The following is a 23,557-nucleotide window of genomic DNA, read 5'->3' on the forward strand; positions in this document are numbered from 1 at the left end:
CTTGACCAATACTTGCTTTGCTCGAACTAGTCCATCGAGCAAGCTCATTCTTCTTGATGTCTTCAGTCTTGTCCTTAGACTTATTGAGCAATCTTTAGCATGCTCGAATGTAAACCTTGCTCGGGGAACTGAACTGTGCTCAAAGTCCTTGCTTTGATCACATGACATCTTCTTATTGCATCCATGTTTGTCCCCATGTGCTCGACCATCCTGTGCTCGTAACACTTGGTTAAAACTTGTATGATCAAGTTGTTTGCTCGATTGGCAATCCATGCTCGATAGAAGAATACTCTTGCTCGTTGAAGTGTAGCTTGCTCGAAGCCTTAACACTTAGAAGAATCAACCACTAAAGGTTTTGAAGACCTTGCTCGAAGTATTAAAACCATGCTCGATCGTCTAGGCTTGCTCGAAGTCCATACTTAGCCGTTTTTTGAGGAGGTTGAGAAGATTCCAATCTTCCTTATCAAAAATCCGACCCAACATTATACATTTTATTAAAAGCTTCAGCTACTCTGCCAAACATCTAAATATATCTAAAAAGCTACAGCTACCAACTACAGCTACTAGCTTCAAGCCACCAGCCACCAGCTTCCAGCTACAGCTACCCGCTAGTTTTACCAAACATACCTAAATATATCTAAAAAGTTACAGCTACTAGCTACAGCTTCCAGCTACCAGCTTCCAGCCACCAGTCACCAGCTTCCAGCTATAGCTACCGGCCAGTTTTGCCAAACATACCCAAAATAAGAGTTTTGTATTTTATTTATTAATTTGTAATAAATGGATTGATCAAAGTATATAGTATGGTAAAAAAAAGAAAAAAAAAGAAAAGGGTGTTTTGGTAGTAACCAAAATTTGTTTTTCAAATTCCCTTGCTTTTCTTAAAACATCCTTTTGACTTTTTCATATAATATTATATAATTTTTTTTAAATGCAAGCATCCCTAATCTTTAGTTTGAGTATAATATACATAATATTCTTCTACAAAAAAATAAAAACTAAAAAAATTCAAAAAAAAGTGGCGTTTTTTTCAATTCTTGTAAAACATTTTCATTCTGGATTTTTTGTACTAAAATTTTGTGCCGAATTTTTTGTGCGGGTCTTCTTTTTTACTAAAATTTTTTGTACTACATTTTTTATGCTGAACTTTATGCACTGGATTTTTTTGTGTTGTGTTTTAAGCAATATTGTAAAAGTAGGTTTTCAAGGTCGAGCAATGTATGGCATCGATGAGAGTTTCTTTAACTCCATCTAGTTACTAGGAATCGATCAAATGTGGTCAAACTCAACCAGAATCGCATCTAGTCAAACCTGGCCGATTTTGACTTAAAAATAAAACATAATTTATATTTCTATAACATTAGAAAAGAATATCACTTTTTTTATTTAGTGATTAGCAGAGTTTAAAATAATTTAATATTTAAAAATGTATTTATCTTATTTATATTGATAGTCAATTATTTTGTTATCAATATTAGTATACTTATGATTTTTGACATATATAAAATATTCAAAAATTAATTTTCTTTATATTTATCATTTTCGAGTACTCCGAGTATACCCAACTCCCAAGTCAACCGACTAGCAACTTTTGCAACCTTGATTTTAAGAAAGCAAGTTGGTGAAAATTTTGGTTTTATGACCAAAATACCCATTAATTTCTATTTATAAGGAGTGTTACATGTCATCCCATAATTTTCCTTAGGCTACTTAGGCAACAAACACCATAAACACCATGTTTAGAAGATCCTCCCCCTTAGTGTACAGAAGTGTTTAACAAAGTATATGAATATTTATTATGTATGTTAGGGATGAGCTCGGATGGTAAATGTACTGATCCCAAAAATTAAAAATATTTGGTACTCGTATCGAAATGTTCAATTCGATACCGGTATTTCATGTAAAATTTGGAAAATACAGCACCGGTACTAGTCGATACCGATACCGAAAACAAGCATCGTTAGTGTACTTGTATTTGTGCTCTCAAAAGCTCGAAATCTTTTTTGGGCAAAGGACTAGGAGAACCCCACCCAGACCACTTCGGTGACCTTACAAAACTAGACACATCGATAGAGTCAGCCCCTAATCCTCTATGATTCTGGATGACCAAGAATTTTATTGAAGAATTATAAGCCGATCACTACAACTCAATTATATTTTAATAATGCTACTTTAAATTATATTCTTTAAAGATATTTTCTTTTAAAAATAAATAAAACATTTTATCATGCAAGCAAATTAATTTTTTTTAATGAAAGCATATTTCTAAAAGCCAAATGATTAAGCAAGAAAACGTACTAAAAAAATTGCGTGTCAACATAACCTACGAGTTGTAAGTTTGAAATTGGTTATGAACGGTATCATTGCTTTGATTTTGTCCGATAAAATTTTCATGAAAGAAATCATACGAAAAGAGAGATTAGATTTTTTAAGTAATTGCCTCCACTTGTAATCATAAGTATTCATAGTAGTTGCTTTAAAGGAACTTCCGTGCACATTTGTTTATGATTAGTGTTCATAGTATCTGTCTTATGAAAACTAAATAATTTATTTTAGAATCGAAGTTAACATCAACTTAGTATCAATAGCTAGTTAACTACTGTGTCGACAATTGACATTTGAAAACCTACTTGAACTACTATGTATACGATAGATATATTTGTTTGTTAATGTGTTTAGTTTAGTTCTTTTAGGTCATTTACCATTTAAAACTAGTTTATGCGTGTTATTAATCATTTGTTACAATTTGTACACGTCAGAAATCGCTATGTACATGTGTATATATTATAGGAATAAGATCATATAAGAACACCTTAAGTTGTAGGATAAAAAACTGACGCAAGATTATCAGACCCTAGTATCCTCACCCATCCAAAGATGAGTCGCAAGATAGGAGATGAAGATGGCGCCACAGATGGAATGGTCATTCTCTTTATTTGAAGAATAAATTATCTATCAAATTAGTTAGTTTTTTATTTAATAAGGTTTCATAAACTGGGGTTTTGGTGGTCCTTAAAAATTCGATCAAGACACCATTTTCATCGTTTTAGTTTAAACATTGAAGAACTGTAATCGAGATCTTGTTAGGCTCTTAAGACATCCGACTTTTAACTAAAACCAACAAATGGTTCTAAGCCTTTGAATAAACTCAATGTTTTTGAGTCTGCAATATCACATGGTGCAATCATCTAGTCCCCGGAGCATGTGATAACTACCTACGTTTTTTAAGAGAAATCAAAATCATCTAGTTTGTAGAGAATTCACATTGAATCATCTATGTCCATATATTCTAGGGGTGTTCAATATGAAATCGAACCCGAATTATCCGATATTCCAAGTCCGAAATATCTGAAAATTTGAAAAAACTAATTTTTCATATTCGGATGACTATTTTAGAAAATCTCGGATACTGAATTATAAAAATATTTTTTAAAACTATTAAATAATAATTAGAAACTTAAGATATTTCCTATAATTTCGAATATTTTAGATATACGAAATAATTTTTCTGAAATTAATTAATTATTTTTAAAAATATTAAAAAATAAATATTTTATAAAAATTATGAAATAACAATTTTTTTTTCAAAATAAGAAATTTGTTTGGATATCTGAATCTGTATCAAAGATCCGGATATCAGAAATTTTGGATATTGAAATTAACTATCCGAAATTTTTTGAATGTTTGAATTTTAACACCCCTAATACTTTCTATATAATATCGAGAAATAATAGGAGAAATTATTAAAACACCACTATATTGAATTCTTTATAATAGAGTTAAAATAATAATAAATTAATGTTTGTGAGTAAAAATGGATGTGAAAGATTTTTGAAAAATAAACAAAATTTAAATAAAAATGTGTTTTTGTTAAATTATACATAGAGATAATGTCGATGCTCTAATATGCTTTTACTTTTTAGAACCATCTTTATTTGGTAAATATTATTTTCAATCATATTTATTTGGTAAAAGCTCTATATATTTTATTGTCGCTAGCACCTAGACCTGACGCTAGAGAGGCACCTTATCCTTTTCTTTTGTTGAACAGTCGGTCAGAAATTACAAATGTATACGGTCAAACTGACTTTTTTAGCTAAATACTATGTTGTGTTCGTCATCATATTGTATTTATGGCGTGTCAAACCCAGAAACCATATTTCTAACTGAAAATCTTTATTTCTTTATTGATTGATGATTATCCGATATATATATATATTGAAAAGATATACTTCAACAGATACTTACAATTACGAATTGGTATGTCATGCACAAAAGATTAAGGGGGTGTTTGAGTGTGCTTCTAAAACTTGCTCATTGGCTAATTTATTTGTTGAAAAGTAAAAGTGTTCTGCAAAGCTTTTTCAAAAGCTTCAAATTGAAGCTTTTCAAAAGTGGCTTTTGCTTTTCAAAAAACAAATAAGCAAATTTAAAAGCTCCCTCAAACACTTCTAAATTTAACAAGTGGGTCATAGTCTATAAAATATGCTAGGACCGTTTTCTTTATAAAATTGTACATTAAAATGTGTTTGGCAACACTTTGTTTCCATATTCTATGTAAAATCGAGTGATTAAATTGCACAAAAGTATTCCTAGCATGAAATTGTGTTTGGTGACACTTGTGTATTTTCATATCATTTGATATAAAGTTGATCTATTTTCGAGTTTCATATATTGTTTTAAAGTTTTTACCTAAGCAAACTTTGAACACATCATGAGTTGAAATTATATTCATACGATTGTAATTAATCATCGAATAATTTACCTAACAAAACTTCTAAATGTTTATATGAACCTATTAGTTTGCCATTCAAATTCTAAAATATTTTTAAGGTGCTTGACATCTTGAATTTATATAATGTAAATAAAACCATATCCACATCAATTACTTCACTCCAATATATAAATTAGAGCTTTGATTCCGCAAGTGCAGTAAGTTTATCATCAATATGTCACATCCCTCGGCTGAAGACGGAAACACCGGGGCATGCATAGATTGAAGTCATGCACATGGTATTAAATGTAAAAACTCATTAAAATAAACCAACATATTATTCAAACCAAACATAATCCAAATAGAAAACATAACATAATAATTTATTCATTAAACTTCTAAGTCTGACTCATCCCCCACATGAAACTTCAAGAATCTTCATAACTTAATTTCCATCACCTGAAAAACATGCGAGAGTATCAACTAAAAATAGTTGGTGAGAACATAGGTTTTAAAAATAAGTTTTATGTTGAAAACATTCCATATGTGTTAAGTTACCTGTATACTTTTGTGATTACATACAAACCTCTGACACGTTTAGAGTGTCGTCTAATCCACGATTAGACTATTATGTTTAATGCTTAATGATCGTCGGATTCTGAACACACAGGTCACTACCCGAGGCCTGCGTGGGCAAGTCGGGCCAATAGATCTATCATCATACTACCACGGGCTTAACAAGTTAATGGTTGTACATGCGATTAAGTATACACTTGTAATAATCACACAATGAATATCATGAATATAAGTTTGAATCAAATAGCATGTATAGACATAGAACAAATAAGTTTCATGTTTTCCATCTCAAAGTATAAAACGTTTAAAAGCATGAAAAGGGGCTACGAACTCCCTTGCTTGATGGATGAACACGAACACGAGCAAGAGTCTGTTAAACCGGTCACAAGATGCCCTAGATTAAGTTTTGACTTTTAAATTAGTTAGAATGTCACATACTAGAATGTTTTAAACCAAGAGCATGACCTTCAGCAAGTTAACTCCCAGGTAAGAGTCACGGGTCCAATGGGATTATTTATGCCACTCTTGCCTTCGACAGAACCGTTTGCTTGTCAGATACATACATACCCAGTTTATACTCTATTTGTATACTAACTCAAAATGTTTTAGAATGGTTTTGATAAATAATAAAGTATAAGGTTAAAAGTGTAATATCATATAGTTTGGGTGTTTATTGACATTTAAGGAAAGCATAAGGTTTAAAGTGTAAATATCATAATTTAGGATATCTATTGACATTAAGGAAAGTGTAGGGTTTAAAGTGTAAATATTATAGTTTTTAGTTATGATAGCATTATGAGTTTTTGAAGTTCAGAAGAATATCCATAGTTGTTCATGGAAAAATTATACTTTGATTCAAGATCTTGAGAAAATAATTATGATTTCTTGAAATAACATGATTATCATAGTTTTTTAAAGCAAAAAGTAATGGTTTTATTAACAATTAATGATGGTTATGGTGAGGATATATGAACAGCTATGAAGATTCAAAAGAAAACTCAAAATATAAGAACAAATGAGAAGAAATTCAAAAGAACAAGATCAAAATCAAAGAAATATGAAGACCAACAAAGAAAACATGTAAAACTTACTTGATTATGCTTAGAGAGAAAAGAAAGAATGAAATTTCGTGTGAAAAATAATAAGAATGAGAGACTCTATTTATAATAAAGAGTGGAACGTTTGAATACAATTGGGATAGAGATAAAACTTATTTAAAACTTGAGATTACCTTAAAGATAACAATAATAATAATAATAATGTACATAATAATAATAAAAAAAATATGTGTATGTGCGCATTTAAAAGTGCACGACACTTTAGTTATATTAATTTTTTTTTTCAAACTAAATAAATTAGATAATGTAAAACTTGAAAAACAAGGTTAAGATAGAAGGTTTATAATGTTTTCTTTTTTTAAATCACATGATTAATTTAAATACTTAGGATAAAATTAATAATAAAAAAATATTTTGTTACATGTTATAAAATATTAATTTAGGCGTTCAGGTTCAATGTGTCATATTAACGATTAAGCAAGATTATGATGAAATGAACATAGGATCATATAATTACGCATATAAAGATAATGTTATTCAATAAATAACACATAATTCAACACTAATAAATGTAGATGATAAAATAAATACGAGAACTTTATTAAATACGAGCACAAAAGACTAGCGTTTTTGCAAAAATAAACCATAGATGTTACAGTCTCCACCACTTAAGGGAATTTCGTTCCAAAAGTAAATAGTGAAAATTGTTTCAGATTGAAAAAGATGAGGGTATTTCTGTTACATCTGATCTTCAAGTTCCCAGGTAAACTCGGGTCCTTGTATAACATCCGGCCCCTCGCACCACCAATACTGTCCGCTTTGCCCACGTAGAGCTCATGGATTTATTTTTGGTTGCCCAGGTGGAGACTTCCCAAGAGGTCACCCATCCTGATACTACTCCCACCTGAGCACGCTTAACTGTGGAGCTCTCCTCTCGCCCACTATCATTAAGCCCAAAACACGTTGGTGATTTAAGAGGCGGGACATTTACTTATGAACCAAGGATCTCTCTGTCGACGGCCGATGTGGGATTTGCCTAGGGTGTTACAAACACCCCCCACCCCTTTGGACTCATCGTCCTCGATGAGGTTTGCCCCACCATCCAATCCAGGATGTGGGATTTGCCTAAGGTGTACCTCACGACACCCCCGGGGACTCACCATCTCTGATGAGGTTTGCCCCACCATCCCGAAAGGCACAAGAGTGGCTCTGATACCACTTGTAACATCCGGCCCCTCACACCACCAATACTGTCCGCTTTGCCTACAAAGAGCTCATGGATTTGTTTTTGGTTGCCCAGGTGGAGACTTCCCAGGAGGTCACCCATCCTGCTACTACTCCCACCTGAGCATGCTTAACTATGAAGCTCTCCTCTCGTCCACTATCATTAAGCCCAAAACGCGTTGGTGATTTAAGAGGCAGGACATTTACTTATGAACCAAGGATCTCTCTTGTCGACGGTCGATGTGGGATTTGCCTAGGGTGTTACACCTTGCTTATAGTTCCACTTTATTTTTACTAGACGGATTCGACTTTGCTTGAGTTTCTTGACATCACGATCCACGATTTCGATAGGTTCCTCGACAAAGTGAAGTTTACATCAATGCGAATATCATCAAAGGGAATAGGCTAAGTGTCATCGGCTAAGCATTTCTTGATGTTATAAACATGGAAAGTGTCATGCATACCACATAATTCTTGAGGTAGTTTGAATTTGTTCGTCACCCACTGGACCAATCCTTTCAAGAATCTCAAAAGGTCCAACATACCTAGGAGCGAGCTTTCCCTTTTTCCCGAATCGGACAATGCCGTTCCAGGGGGAAACTTTGAGTAAGACTCGGCCACCAACTTGAAACTCAAGTGGTTTCCTTCTATTGTCGGCATAACTCTTTTGTCGGTCACGAGCAGCCTTAAGTCTTTCTTAAATTATGGCAATCCTGTCGGAGGTTGCTTGGATGATTTCGGGACCAATAACTTGCGAGTCACCAATATCGGTCCAACATACGGGTGTTCAACATTTCCTACCATACAAAACCTCAAAATGAGCACATTTGATGCTAGTATGGTAGCTATTGTTATAGGAAAATTCAATGAAAGGTAGGTGATCATCCCAATTTCCTCCAAACTCGATTATGCAAGAACGGAGCATGTCTTCCAAGGTTCGGATGGTTCTCTCGGTTTGATCATCTGTTTGGGGATGATAAACTGTGCTAAGATCCACACGAGTTCCCAAAGATTTTTGAAGGGATTATCAAAAGTTGGAGGTAAAACAACTGTCATGGTCAGAGATTATGGATAAGGGAACACCATGACATGTCACGATTTCATTGATGTAAATTTGAGACAACCTCTCCATCTTGTAGGCTTCACTAACAGGGATGAAATGAGCTGATTTGGAGAGACGATCGATCAAACTTGTAAAAAGCTTGATTCAACATGATTTTGAAGGATTAGGTCGAAGAAGAAGAATATGTAGCTGTAGTATAGTTACACTATTTATAAAAAAACTACTTCTGTTATAAGAAAAATTACGCTATACAAAATTATTCTACTTACAAAAGTTATTTATATATAGAGTAATCATCTTGTGTAACTAGAGTAATTATCATGCATATATATAATAATTATTTTCGTTATCATGGTTGTTTTATTATTAGAGTAATTATCATGTCTAACTATAGTAATTATTAAAACAATTGACTTTTAATTAAACAACCATGATAACAAAGATATTTACTCTATTTATATACTATAATTACTCTAGTCACACGAGATGATTAGTCTACGAACAAAACAATTGTTATTATAAATTGTATAAGTAGTGTAATTATGTGCATGGCTAGAGTAATTGTTTTTTAGTGTGTAGCAGTTACTTGTGTTTTTGTATTGATTGAAATGGCATCATCATTCAGTAATTTCATTCAGTTTTTGTTTTTTATCAAAGTAATTATATATACTTGTAAAGTAATTACTTATGTAACTATATTTTGATCCAACTCAAACATACAATTACACTAGTGTAAACAACTATAATAAATTAATGGGAATATGTCATAGAATAGTAACCAACTTTTAAAAGTGTTCCAATTAGGTCACTAATGCATATTTTCCTCAAATCGGGTAATTAAATCTTCAAATCAAGTATCACGATTTTTTTGTGCGTCGAGAAAGAAATGGAGGAGGATATGTGGGGGCCGGAATTTGCAATATATGTAGTTAAATTTAAAAAGTTTTAAAAACCGTTAATTATATTAAAATTTAAAAATATAAAATAAAATTCAAAAGTGTAAACAACTATAATAAATTAATGGGAATATGTCATAGAATAGTAACCAACTTTCAAAAGTGTTCCAATTAGGTCACTAATGCATATTTTCCTCAAATCGGGTCATTAAATCTTCAAATTAAGTATCACGATTTTTTGTGCGTCGAGAAAGAAATGAAGGATAATATGTGGGGGTCGGAATTTGCAATATATGTAGTTAAATTTAAAAAATTTTAAAAAGTGTTAATTATATTAAAATTTAAAAATATAAAATAAAATTCACACCACCTCTCAACGTCAACATAAAAAAAAAGATCAAATTATTTCCAATGTGAAACAAAAACGAAAAAAGTAAAAAAAAAAAACATGTTAAAACTTTTAATTTAATAAAATATGAAAATAAGTGACTTAATTGGAACACATTTTAAAGTTGAGTGACCTAACTGGAACACTTTTGAAACTTAGTTACTATTATATGAAATGGCCCTTATTCATCTAACATAATTATGTAGCCATATACTAATCCAACCCAAGCATATAACCAGATTAATTAACGTAATGTATATTACTCTAGTTATACTTGATAATTACTCTACTAGAATATCAATCATGATTTAAATCAAAATTACTCTAGTTTTAGAAAATAATTGCCCTACTAAGGATACTACAAGAAACAAAACTCAAACGCAAAATCGTCAATATATTCTAGTTATTTCAATTAAACATTAAAACACTATACAACTGATTATGTTATGTTGCCCACTGTGATTTCTTGTATTTTGGTTGATTTCTGAAGAATTCGCTCGTGGATCTGATATTCGCATCACGTTGCGTTTGTTCATTTTTTTTCAGATTTGAGGATCAATCTTGTAACATCTCGAATTTTTTGAATTTGTATTCGTTTATGTTTAAACCGATTGAGGAATGTAATTCGGATCTTTCGAACTATTAAAAACTTGTATTTATTAGTATTTAACTTGGTTTAGCTATTTTTATAGTTTCATAACTTTCAATCATGCCAAATAGTTCTTAGAAACTCTTAAAATCGTTTAAAATGGCTAAAAATGCATTTTCGGGAACTAAAGGGACTAATTTTGCCAATTCTTTCCTATTTTTTGATTAAATTAACGAAACTTAAACTCCAAGAAATTTTATTGCAGATCCCAAGTCATTTTCTTATTTTCCAAGCCGAATTAATTTAGTTATTGTACTCGATTTTCTCATTAATAGCTTATTTTGTTTCCTAATCGAGTGTATTACTTTATAAACAAGTTATAATTCATTATACTTAATTAAAACACATCTCTAAACCCTAAAAAGTACTGATTTCCAGCCATCCTCCCCATATCCCATGAAGTTCCCTTCTCCTTTATCAATTCCATAAAGATTGTTCAAGCTCTTTCATCTACGGTTTGATTTTGATGTTCAAGACCACTTTGACCTCGGTTATCTCTTGTTCCATTCATCGTTTGGGGAAGTTATCTTATGAAAAATGTTTACTTTTATCTAAATAACAAAATCCCTCAATCAATTTTACTGATTGATGGGGTTTTGTCGGTCAATTGCTTTCCGACCCGTTTTAGGGCATAATAATCGAAATATTTGACTATCCGATTTCTCAATATTCTGGTCAAAATTAGTGTTCGGGCCAGAAGACTTTTAGTTTTATCTCGAGATTTTAAGACTACTGACCAAAATCTGACTTCTGAATCACTGTTTGGATTCTGGTCAGTACCAGTTCGCTTATTTACTGAAAATCTCATAACCGGAGTTCTAGACATCCGTTTGATTTGATTCAAGTGGATATGTTCTCGGTTTTAATCATAGTTTGTTATCTCTAAGTTTAAGGTCTGTTGGTTTATCTCAGTCTGCACGTTAAAGGAGAGTTCATTCGTTCGTTTAATTGTGTTTTATTCTTATCTCCCGCACACTCACCTAAGCAATAAGGTGAGATTTATCATTCCCCTCTATTTTAATTTTTTTCAAGCGTTTTGGGAACATATGCGTACTAGTACTAATACTAACACTTACATTTATATTACATACTAAACTAGCAAACGAATGATTGTATGTATTCAATCAAATGTTATTTGTTACTTGCTTATGTGCTTACATTCTATCATATTCGGAGAGGTCTATTAGAAGTCTAGCATGCCAGTATGATCATACGCAGTCATAGTAGCCATAACCCGTGTTCGTGAGGCATGGTCAACTGACACACTATTTGTTTACGATTTGATTGATTGTTACTCACATTATGTTGTTTGCGCGGTTATTATCTATCTTTTATTATATATTAGTTTTAGTGTCAAAACTGGTGATTATCTCACTTAACATGTGTTGTTGACAAATCTCTGTTATTTTGTACGCATATGCAAGTTGCTAGTTGATTTGAAGCTAAGGTGATAGACACATAGAGAGACCATTAGATATTAAAGCAATGGATATTTGCATTTTATTTTACTTTGGATTATTATTGCCATATCTTGAAACTTGTGCACTTCATTTGAATTTTGAAATAAATAAATTAATCAGATATTGTCATATTTTATATTGCATGATAGTACCTTGTGAGCTGTGAACCATGGTTCGCACCCCGGCATTTCCGTCTTAAGTTGGGGTGTGACAAATCTAATTACAAATTTGTCATTACTCTTTTTCTAATTTCTTTTATTGCGGACGTTTTGTACCAAAATTTTAGTTTGTATGTCATCCCACCCTATGTGTGTGTGTGTAAGGTTTGGATCAAATATAAATGAAATTAACGTGTTAATTATAAGAATCAAGTAGAATAATTATATATACAAGTAGAGTAATTATGTAATTACATCATAAAGTATAATTATTTGATGTAACTACATAATTACTCTACTTGATTATCACAATTTGCATGTTAATTTCATTTGTACGTTATATATATATATATATATATATATATATATATATATATATATATATATATATAGTATCAGGATCATGTGAGAACTTTTTAGGAATTGAGAACTATGAGAACCATTTTGGACCACAAAAAAACCCAAAAATAAAAAAAATCATAAAACAAAAAAAAAACACAAAAATAAAAAAGGTAAAAAAACCAAAGTTCTTATTTATCATCCCGGTTTCTAAAAAAAAATTCTCGGTTTAGCTAAATTATACATATATGTATAATATGTACATATATGTACACATATGTTTTTTTCCTATACACATATATATAATTTAAGGTAAATGATAATGTACATATGTGTACATTACATAACTAGAGATTAAATGAAAGTATACACATGTGTATATGTATAATACGAATTAAAAAGAAAAAAAAATCGGTTTTTTTTATTATAAATATATGTATAATATGTATACACATGTTTTTTCCTATACACATATGTATAATTTAAGGTAAATGATAATGTACATATGTGTATATTACGTAACTAGAGATTAAACGAAAGTATACATATGTGTATAGGCATAATACGAATTAAAAAGAAAAAAAAATTCTGTCCTTTTTTTAATGAAACCGGAATGAAATATAAAAATTTTGGTTTTTTTACTTTTTTAAAATTTTCGGTTTTGTTTGTTTTATAATTTTTTTAATATTTTTTTAGAGGGTTTTTTTAGTGGTCCAAAATGGTTCTCAAAGTTCTCAATTTGCCAATGATTCTCTTAGGATCCTTACCCTATATATATATATATATATCACAACACATAATAATAAAATAATAATATTTCCAAACAATATCACCGGCGACAAACCTATGTCGCTCCCCCCTTGTCGCCCCACATATCATCCGCACGGGGGGAAGGGGGGTGTTGCCGCTTAAAATCGCCCCAGACTCTTTCCTTTATCGTCCCACTACGCTAAGACTTATAGATTTAATGATGTTGCATGACATCATAAAATCATAAAATGTAATTCGTAACAAACAATATCAAAACCCTCATGAGTTTACAACAATAAAGTTTTCATTGTTAATGCCAGTTACATATTCCATATTTACATTAACAAAATACATATCCGTTTCTCTTAACAATCATTATTTCATTACTTAGTTTTCAATTCTAATCAAAATTTAACACAAACTATTCTTTTGGGAAAAAATTGAGGAAAGTCCAACTTGAAGTTCGTGTTTGGTAATTTGATTATAAATATATATATTATATCTCTTATAATATTATAGCATATTACTGAGTCCATTCGCAGTAAAATCTCCATCGTCAAAATATAAAAATTTTGTAACTTGGCTATCATTTCCATCGTAATCTTCAAAATTTAAAGTTTTATAAATAGTTATTTCGAAATCCATTATTCCTCATCTTTATAAGTGTATGTGAGTATCAAAAATGAGAAAAATAAAATAAGTGTTTTTGTGAGACAAAGAGTAAGATGCAGTAATTAAGTTAAATAAAATTTAAAGAAATAAATTATAAAAATGCAGATGAAGGCCATACTATAAGGGCTCTTAGTCTACCTTTGGGTAAATCATCAACAAAAGCGAGTTATGCCAAAATGCAATATCAAACCAAATATGGGATATTAGTCTAAGCTAGGTTAGATGCCTTAACCTATTTTAATTGTAAACTTATACCGTAAGACTATGCATAGTAGAGGGGCTATAAAATGGAATGATTTTTAACACATGGCTAGGGGCGATATGTAGCCCAGGGGGCGGTGTTGTAGCCAACAAATCGCCCCACCCTCCAATTATTGATCGCCACATCATCACCATAACACAAGTAGGCGACATGTTTGTGTCCCCCCCCCCCCCCCGGGTCGCCCCTCTTACCCTGAGGTGCCCAGGGGGGAGGGGTGTTCTCGCCCTCGTCGCTCACATTTGTAGCCCCCACTACACATGGCCTAAGAGCTGTATAACATATTGATTTATATGTGATAACTGATGAATTTCACGATTTCTAGTACTCATTTTCTCAGTTAAACTACATTTTATTATCTTCCGTTACCATTTCAATACACACCACCTGTACGTACAAACCCTTCATCTCATTTCCTCATACAATCAATTCAATTCAATTATTCTGGCGTTGGGGTTTTCAAACTCCATTGATTCTCTCGACCTCTTGCTTGCTCATTGGATGCTCTCCAATTAATTAATTAATTAATATCCTAGCTCTCAACCTCCTTCCTTCCGTTCACTTCTCGCCGGTGATTTCTGTTCTCAGCGATGAGGCTCTCAACCTCGAAGAGATTAAGAACGAAACTGTTGATCTGGTACGATTCTCATCGATTAATTTACCTTCAACTTGAATTTAGCTTCATTTTGCTTGATTTTGAATCCAATCAACGTCTTGTTTAACGCATCATCATCATAATTTTATTATTATTATTATTATTATTATTATTATTATTATTATTGTTTGAATTTATGTTTTTAGTGTGTTAAGAGCATGTGAATACTTTCCTTCAATGCATACCTTACCTCACTGATTACTTTTTACCTCAGAAACAATCGGTTACAAATACATTAAAATAATCATTTCTTTCTTTCTACGGTTTCCATGCTAATCGACTAATTTATTACTTCTTCTCTTTTCATCAATATATATTTTTTAATAACAATTTTTTTTTGCTAGCCTTTGGTTGATGATACAAACATCTTTACCACCACACCACTATAATTATAAATTTAAAATTAATTTTTCGTTCTTTTTAATCTGAAATAAAAGTTAGTTTAATTCTTCCTTAAGCATATCTTGTATTACATACGTACATACAAATGGCGTAAGTAAACTTTACAAAAAGTACATACATAATCTACACATTCATATGTATATGAATCAGTGTAAAGAAAAATAATAAGTTAACAAATTCTCTCGCAAAATACGGATTTTTGAATTTACATGCGACTTAATGGCCGTCAAATGTTATGTTTATTCAAATTGAGTCAAATATAATTCACGTATCTAATAAGTTGTTAAAACAATTTGAATAAACTAGGGAGGAAAAGTAGGAGAGATTAACATACTTTATATTTGATTTATTTTTACGCTAAGTTGTTGGAAATTGGAATATTAGAATCTTTATATTATATGAATAGTCGGATATTTGTTAGGCATCAAATTTGAAATTATTCTCTTTTAGATATACACTACTTGATTTCTATATGATTTTTACATTAAAGTATAAAGATAATTAAATGAATTTTGTTAACTAAATATTAACCTTTAAATTGCAAATCTTAATCCATTTTGCTGAATATAATTCATGCTTAAGCATTTATTGCACTTTTTTTTATGAATTTTCTTTTTTATATTTCATAATTTGTCAAAAGTTTATTTTTTGAAATTTCCTAAATTCTTAAAAGTAATTATTTAACATGTACCTTTAACAATTAATAATAAAGTTTAGATAAATATTATAAAAGATTGCATCTTTTGTAGTTAATCAGATTGATTTATAAGGTGACAATCTGTACATAACTTTGATTGTACGTGGTTGGACTATATTGTCCTTGCAATATATACTTTCATATAAACTCATAAATAATAAATATTTTTTTCAGATCTTATTTTTTTATGCTTTAAAAATTTTGAGTAATCAGATAAAGCTCATTAAATAGATAATTTATCATATAGTTATTAATTAATTAAGATTGTACTCTTTTAGTAAATTAAGTGCTGTGTAAAAAAAAATAAAAGTAAATTAAAGAGTTTAGAAGGAGAGAGAAAGAGCAAAACAGTAATTGTAAGAAACAACAGAGCGTATGCTGAACGCGGGGAACGGACTGTGCGTGCATGTCTGTCCGTGGTACCCGAGTCTTATTTTATGCTTTTCTTTTGTCAATTTATTTTTATATTTATTCCATGTCAACAAGTAATTATATACTTCTAAGGTTATTTTGAAATAAATAAACGTTGTGATTATAATATTTTGAACTATTATTAAGTTATAGTAAGAGTGTTATAACATGAAAATTTCTTCTCATTTTTTTTAAACAATCAACAAATAAATCCTGACTATCTAAATTAACCTGCGATCCTATATGTCCGTTATTGCAGACAACGCAGGATAACCGCTCCGCTCGAAAACCCAGTGCGATAAATTCTGATTATGATAGAATCCGAATTGAAACCTTGTAGCCTCCGACCCAAATACTAATAACATTATAAATAATATTTTTCTTGTGAGAATTAAACTGAGAATATGAATATTTACTTTTGTGTGCACGGAATTCCCGATGTACCCTTGCTTTTTTCTCGTGTGGTCTGGTACCCTTTTAGGGTCTTTTTTGGTAATTGGATACGTTAGCGACACCCACCCGTTTGTTCTGTAAGCCAGGTGCCGTCTTTCAACTGGATGTCGGTTATGTGGGCCCCCCCATTTTGAGTTAAGTGGAAGGTCAACTTGCGTTACTCAACCCTCCATTTCTATCTTTGTATTGTTTTTAATCATCTACCCCCCATGTGTACATGTTTCTGTTTTATTCACTTCCCTATTAAAACAATTTCTACCCTTTTTGAAATTTATAAAATTCTATAGAACAGTTGAATGCTTTAAATAATATCCTGCAATGGCCACAGTCAAAAGTATTAATTTCAACTACTTCCATTAAATAAATCATAAAGAGAGGTTAAACCAATAACAAACCAGTTCAAGCTGTTAAAAACTGAACAGTTGTTTTTCGTTTTTCTATGCCGTAGCGAACAAATAACAAACTTCTATATTGATATATGTATTTATAATTGTATATATGTGTGTGTCTATACATATATACCTATATTTATATGTTGGGATGTATGCCAAACCTCACCAACAAGTGATGTCCAGGCATGTTGCATGTCTCTCTGGTTTCCATATTCGTGTGTGTGTCCAAACCACCTTAGGAAAAAGTGTAAAGGAACAAAGCATTTGGTAGATGGTTTGGTTTTTCCCTATGCTTTTATTTTTATTTTATTATATTAATAGTTTCCGGATAAAAAAGAATTGTTCTCATTTTCAGTGGACCATGATTCTTGATTCTCTGTCATAATCATTAGAACCCCATAACAGACACATGGAATTGTGGAATATAAATAAAGTAAAGATAAACATTAAGATAATCTAAAGCAGGAATTAACAATATTTTATTTAATTACTCTATAATTAATTATTCTTTGTTTCATTGTGACTTTACATTCTAATGTACCTAACTATTAAAGGAAAGAAATTTAAGTTGGACCTTTTCTTTTATTGCTACAATGACCTAGCCCACAGCAAGATAACTAAACAAGCATGCATGCATGATGAAACAAACAGCTAAGACAGTTACAAAGTTGTCCATTGTTGTTACAGGAGAAAGTACCAATTGAGGAGGTGTTTCAACAGTTGAAATGTAACCGAGAAGGTTTAACCTCAGATGCAGGAGCCACCAGCCTGCAAATCTTTGGACCTAACAAATTGGAGGAGAAAAAGGTATGTTCAATCTGTCATGATCAAATTGGAGGACAGCAGTTTATGTTTTCTTTAAAATGTTTTAATAAATTTTAAATGTTGTAATGAGAACAGGAAAGCAAACTACTCAAGTTTCTTGGGTTCATGTGGAATCCTCTATCATGGGTGATGGAGGCTGCAGCCATTATGGCAATTGCATTAGCAAATGGAGGTGGAAAGCCACCAGATTGGCAGGACTTTGTTGGTATTGTTTGTCTTCTTGTTATCAACTCAACCATCAGTTTTATTGAAGAAAACAATGCTGGAAATGCTGCTGCTGCACTTATGGCTGGTCTTGCCCCTAAAACCAAGGTATTTCATAACTCAAATGACCAATATATAAAGAGGAAATCATGAAAATAGACGCGTTTGACCCAAATTTTTACCAAAATAAACATTGACTTTTAACCCGTTCAAAAGTATAATGGGGTCCACAAAACTAACCAATCAAGTTAATACAAGTGTAAGTGTCAGCTGAATTCGTTCAGCCGACACATAGATGTGTGATGCCATACCGGCTTATTTTGTAGACCCCATTGTACTTTTCAAAGATTTTTTGTACTGGCTATATTCAAGCCTTCTTAGTCGGCTTTGCTTATGTGGCGTTTTAATTTTCGATATGTTTATTTGAAAAGGGTTAAAAGTTGATGTCTATTTTGGTAAATGTGGTTAACATGTCTATTTTCGTGATCTTCCCATATATAAACACCACTCCGAGTGTAAAGATTGACATATCTAACCTTTTTGCAGGTTCTGAGGGACGGTCGCTGGAGTGAGCAAGAAGCTTCCATCTTAGTTCCAGGAGACATAATCAGCATCAAACTTGGAGACATAGTTCCAGCTGATGCTCGTCTTCTAGAAGGCGACCCGTTAAAAATTGACCAATCTGCCCTTACTGGTGAATCTCTTCCAGTTAACAAGAATCCATATGATGAAGTATTCTCTGGTTCAACTTGCAAGCAAGGTGAAATCGAAGCAGTTGTCATTGCAACCGGTGTGCACACCTTCTTTGGAAAAGCTGCTCATCTTGTTGACAGCACAAACCAAGTTGGTCACTTCCAACAAGTTCTAACTGCAATTGGAAACTTCTGCATATGTTCCATTGCAGTTGGAATGATAGTTGAGATTATTGTCATGTACCCAATTCAGCGCAGGGAGTACAGAAGTGGGATTGACAATCTTTTGGTGTTGCTTATTGGTGGGATTCCAATTGCTATGCCTACTGTACTATCAGTCACTATGGCTATTGGATCTCATAGGCTTTCGCAGCAGGGTGCTATTACTAAAAGAATGACTGCAATTGAGGAAATGGCCGGAATGGATGTGCTTTGCAGTGATAAGACGGGAACACTGACACTTAATAAGCTTTCGGTTGATAAAAATTTGATTGAGGTGTTTGCAAAAGGTGTGGATAAGGAGCAGGTGTTGCTTTTTGCTGCTAGAGCTTCTAGGACTGAGAACCAGGACGCCATTGATGCTGCCATTGTTGGAACCCTTGCTGATCCTAAAGAGGTATCTTTCTCTCCCTATGTTTCAGTTTCAGGTGGAAATTTTGTTCCGTTTACTTTTGAATGGGTCGATTCGGGTATATTTGATCTCTAATGAATCAAACGGCGAAACCTTAACAAAATGAGTCATACGGGTTCAACGAGATGAAAGTCTTCCATTAGATGAGTTTTAGAGAAATTTAATCTTTTAAGTCATATTTGACACACATATAGATTAATAATAATAATAATAATAATAATAATAATAATAACCGCCTTGCCCGTACAAAAAAGTTACCAGTTTTATTGAAACCGAAGTGTCTAAGTTCAGTGGTTACCTCAACTGATAAACTAATGCTTTTCTTTTTAAATCTGGTTTCATGCTCATGTGTGACATATATGACTTTGTAGGCACGAGCTGGAATTAGAGAGGTCCATTTCTTTCCATTTAACCCTGTTGACAAAAGGACAGCTTTGACTTACATTGATGAACGCGGAAACTGGCATAGAACAAGCAAAGGTGCTCCAGAACAGGTAATTTCTAACATTATTTCCTTATCCATGTTATGATCCTCTTGAATCAGTTGGTTACTGAATCTAAGTTTTTATTTGTTTGTAACAATTTTATCAGATTTTGACTCTCTGTGGCTGCAAAGAAGATATGAAAAAGAAAGTTCACGCAATGATTGATAAATTTGCTGAACGTGGGCTACGTTCTTTGGCTGTTGCAAAACAGGTCTTCATTTTACATAATTTTTATGCACATACATCTATGTTTGATCATGATTACTTACTCTCTTCATTGTCATAATATTATAGGAAGTGCCTGAAAAGACAAAAGAAAGCCCAGGTGATCCATGGCAATTTGTTGGCTTGTTGTCTCTGTTTGACCCGCCAAGGCATGACAGTGCTGAGACTATTCGCCGAGCTCTCAATCTTGGTGTAAATGTCAAAATGATTACTGGTAATTAATCATATTAACTAATTAGTTTGAAATACTACTTACATCTTTAATTCTGGTTAATCTAAATATGCCTTATTCTGAAGGTGATCAACTTGCTATTGCTAAGGAGACTGGCAGACGGCTCGGTATGGGAACAAACATGTACCCGTCTTCTTCTTTGCTTGGTGGCCACAGGGACTCATCCATTGCAGCACTCCCAGTTGAAGAGTTGATCGAGAAAGCCGATGGATTTGCAGGAGTTTTCCCAGGTGGGTATTCCTTTTATGTGTAAGGGTGTGAATCGTGTCGGGTTGGTGGGTTGAGTCGTTGAACCCGAACACGACCCATATTGTCATTTGTGTCAGAAACATCAACCCTAACCTGCACACACTTAAATTCGTGTAACCCAAACACGACTGATTTAACCCGTTTATCTAAACATGTCAAATGGGTTGGCAGGTGTTAACCAAGTTGTAAATGTGCTAATCTAGTTGATGGGTTGTAAAAAATGGGTTAATGGATCATATTCGGGATTGTGGGCTGACCTGTTTAACTAAGCAAGTTAAACATGTCAACCCAAATTTAAACGGATTAGATATGCCAACCCAAAACCTGATTATATATATTTGATTTATTTTTTAATAACTAGTCTTTTTATTTAAATATACAGAACACAAGTATGAGATTGTGAAGAAGTTACAAGAAAGAAAGCACATATGTGGGATGACTGGGGATGGTGTGAACGACGCACCTGCTTTGAAGAAGGCTGATATTGGGATTGCTGTTGCTGATGCCACAGATGCTGCAAGGAGTGCTTCTGATATTGTGCTTACCGAGCCCGGGCTTAGTGTTATTATCAGTGCAGTGCTTACCAGTCGTGCTATTTTCCAAAGAATGAAGAATTATACTGTTAGTTCCTCTTTCCATTTTTATTATTGTTATAGCTATTCCAGCAAAGCAGTTTAATGGTGTTAACATCTTTCAATTTTGCAGATCTATGCGGTCTCTATCACCATCCGTATTGTGGTAAGTTCTATGTGACATTTGAATCATTTGGATCGGCCCATTAGATGTTCTGAGTTCCAAGTTTATTCCCTAACTTATTTACACCTTTGTAGTTTGGATTCATGCTCATTGCTTTGATATGGAAGTTTGACTTCTCTCCCTTCATGGTTTTGATTATTGCAATCCTTAATGATGGTAAGTTTTCACTTATGTCACACCCGATATGACCATTTTTCGTGACTGCAACGTTACTAATTTTTACATTTTGTGTACTTAAAAGGCATCATCATGACTATTTCAAAGGATAGAGTGAAACCGTCTCCATTACCTAACAGCTGGAAGCTCAAAGAGATCTTTGCCACTGGAATTGTGCTTGGTGGATATCTAGCATTGATGACTGTCATATTCTTCTGGATCATGAAAGACACCGACTTCTTCTCAGTAAGTGAAGAATTAATAGATCAATAACCGAAATGTCAAAATGTCACAAGTTTACTTCAAAGTCACTTGTTTTTATGTATGTGTCACACAGGACAAATTTGGTGTTAGATCGTTGAGAAACAGTGAAGTTGAGATGATGGCTGCTTTATATCTCCAAGTCAGCATAGTCAGCCAGGCTTTGATTTACGTGACCTGTTCACGCAGTTGGTCGTTTATAGAACGCCCGGGTCTCTTATTATTGGGTGCTTTCTTAGCAGCACAACTGGTAAACAAACCGACCCATTTTTCTACACTAACCGAGTTCTGTTTTCTAACACATTTACACACTAACAACTGTTGCTGACATGTCAAACCACAGATTGCAACTCTAATAGCAGTATACGCAGAGTGGGGTTTTGCAAGAATCAAAGGTGTCGGGTGGGTATGGGCTGGTGTCATCTGACTCTACAGCATCGTATTTTACTTCCCTCTCGATATTATGAAATTCACGATCCGATATATCCTTAGTGGGAAAGCCTGGCGCAACCTGCTTGAAAACAAGGTATTTTTCTAAATAATTTTTATTATTTGAGAAATTGTTTTCGGGTAGACTAATGTATGAACTTAACCGTGTGTTATGAAACAGACTGCTTTTACTACCAAGAAGGATTATGGAAGAGAAGAGAGAGAGGCCCAATGGGCTCTTGCTCAGAGGACATTGCATGGGCTGCAACAACCCAAAACCTCAAATATTTTTAATGAAAAGAGTAGTTACAGAGAACTGTCTGAAATAGCAGAACAGGCTAAAAGGCGTGCTGAAGTTGCAAGGTATGTTATGTTTTATCTATAATGGGTTAAACAGATGTTTTGGGTCAACCTGGCCCGTTAAGTTTAATTCACATGTTTATGATAAATTTGGTGGTGTATACAGGCTTCGGGAGGTGCTTACATTGAAGGGGCATGTGGAGTCAGTGGTGAAGCTGAAGGGGTTGGATATTGATACGATCCAACAGCATTATACGGTGTGAGAGACAATGCGGGAAACGGGTCTCTTTTTTTTAGCAGTTATTATGAAACTAGTATAAATTGATAATTTGAGTGGGGAAAGGTTATGCTGGGATTTAGCCCCATGAAACTGTTTACTTGTCCTATTTTGTTATTGTCTTGTTTTCGAGTAATACTGCGCATGGTTGCCGCTTCTTATGATGCTTTGTGTGTGTTTAAGAAAGAATGAAAGGCATCGAAAACATTTCCCATAACGTAGTTTCCTTCTCCTTGACTTTGGTTGTTGGTTGTGTTGAGAACTTGAGATTCGCATGATCGATGACATATTGACAATGCGTGCATAATTAGGTTGAGTGTTTCATCTTCTATTTATCAAATTTATACTCGAAAGTCGAAACATGTAACATGGGGCACTTGTAGTAACGTTAATTTTAAGGGTCTATTTTGTATGGGGTAATGGAATAGATGAGGGAATGAAATAAACAAAGGATGGAATGGATCATTACCATTTCATTATCTTGTTTGGTTACCATCTAGAAACCTAAAAATGAAATGAATAATTAATTAATGCTGTTTGTCAGGCAAAAAAAAAGAGGGACTAAAATAAAATTGGAGGTAGGAGGTGGTGATGGTGGTGGCGGTACTGGTGGTGAGCG

The 23,557-nt window shown here is 32.9% G+C and overlaps 1 protein-coding gene and 1 pseudogene across 1 annotated transcript; both read left to right on the plus strand.

Annotated features, from left to right (window-relative positions):
- Positions 1–7,071: 7,071 nt before the first annotated feature.
- LOC143619772 (plasma membrane ATPase 4-like) lies at positions 7,072–22,723 on the plus strand. Its single transcript, XM_077091624.1, has 16 exons — positions 7,072–7,111; positions 14,743–14,843; positions 17,904–18,023; positions 18,117–18,353; positions 18,792–19,553; positions 19,940–20,062; positions 20,160–20,264; positions 20,348–20,492; positions 20,576–20,740; positions 21,142–21,380; positions 21,465–21,497; positions 21,590–21,671; positions 21,757–21,917; positions 22,009–22,182; positions 22,276–22,458; positions 22,543–22,723. The coding sequence occupies exons 1-15, from the start codon at positions 7,072–7,074 to the stop codon at positions 22,357–22,359; spliced, it is 2,571 nt and encodes an 856-aa protein (XP_076947739.1). The 3' UTR covers positions 22,360–22,458; positions 22,543–22,723.
- On the plus strand, positions 22,396–22,924 carry LOC143619773 (plasma membrane ATPase 4 pseudogene; annotated as a pseudogene).
- Positions 22,925–23,557: the final 633 nt, after the last annotated feature.

Source organism: Bidens hawaiensis, unplaced genomic scaffold (assembly GCF_021521415.1).
Source record: "Bidens hawaiensis isolate Kalapana, Puna unplaced genomic scaffold, B.hawaiensis_p1.1 tig00002507_1, whole genome shotgun sequence".
NCBI classification, from domain to species: Eukaryota; Viridiplantae; Streptophyta; class Magnoliopsida; order Asterales; family Asteraceae; genus Bidens; species Bidens hawaiensis.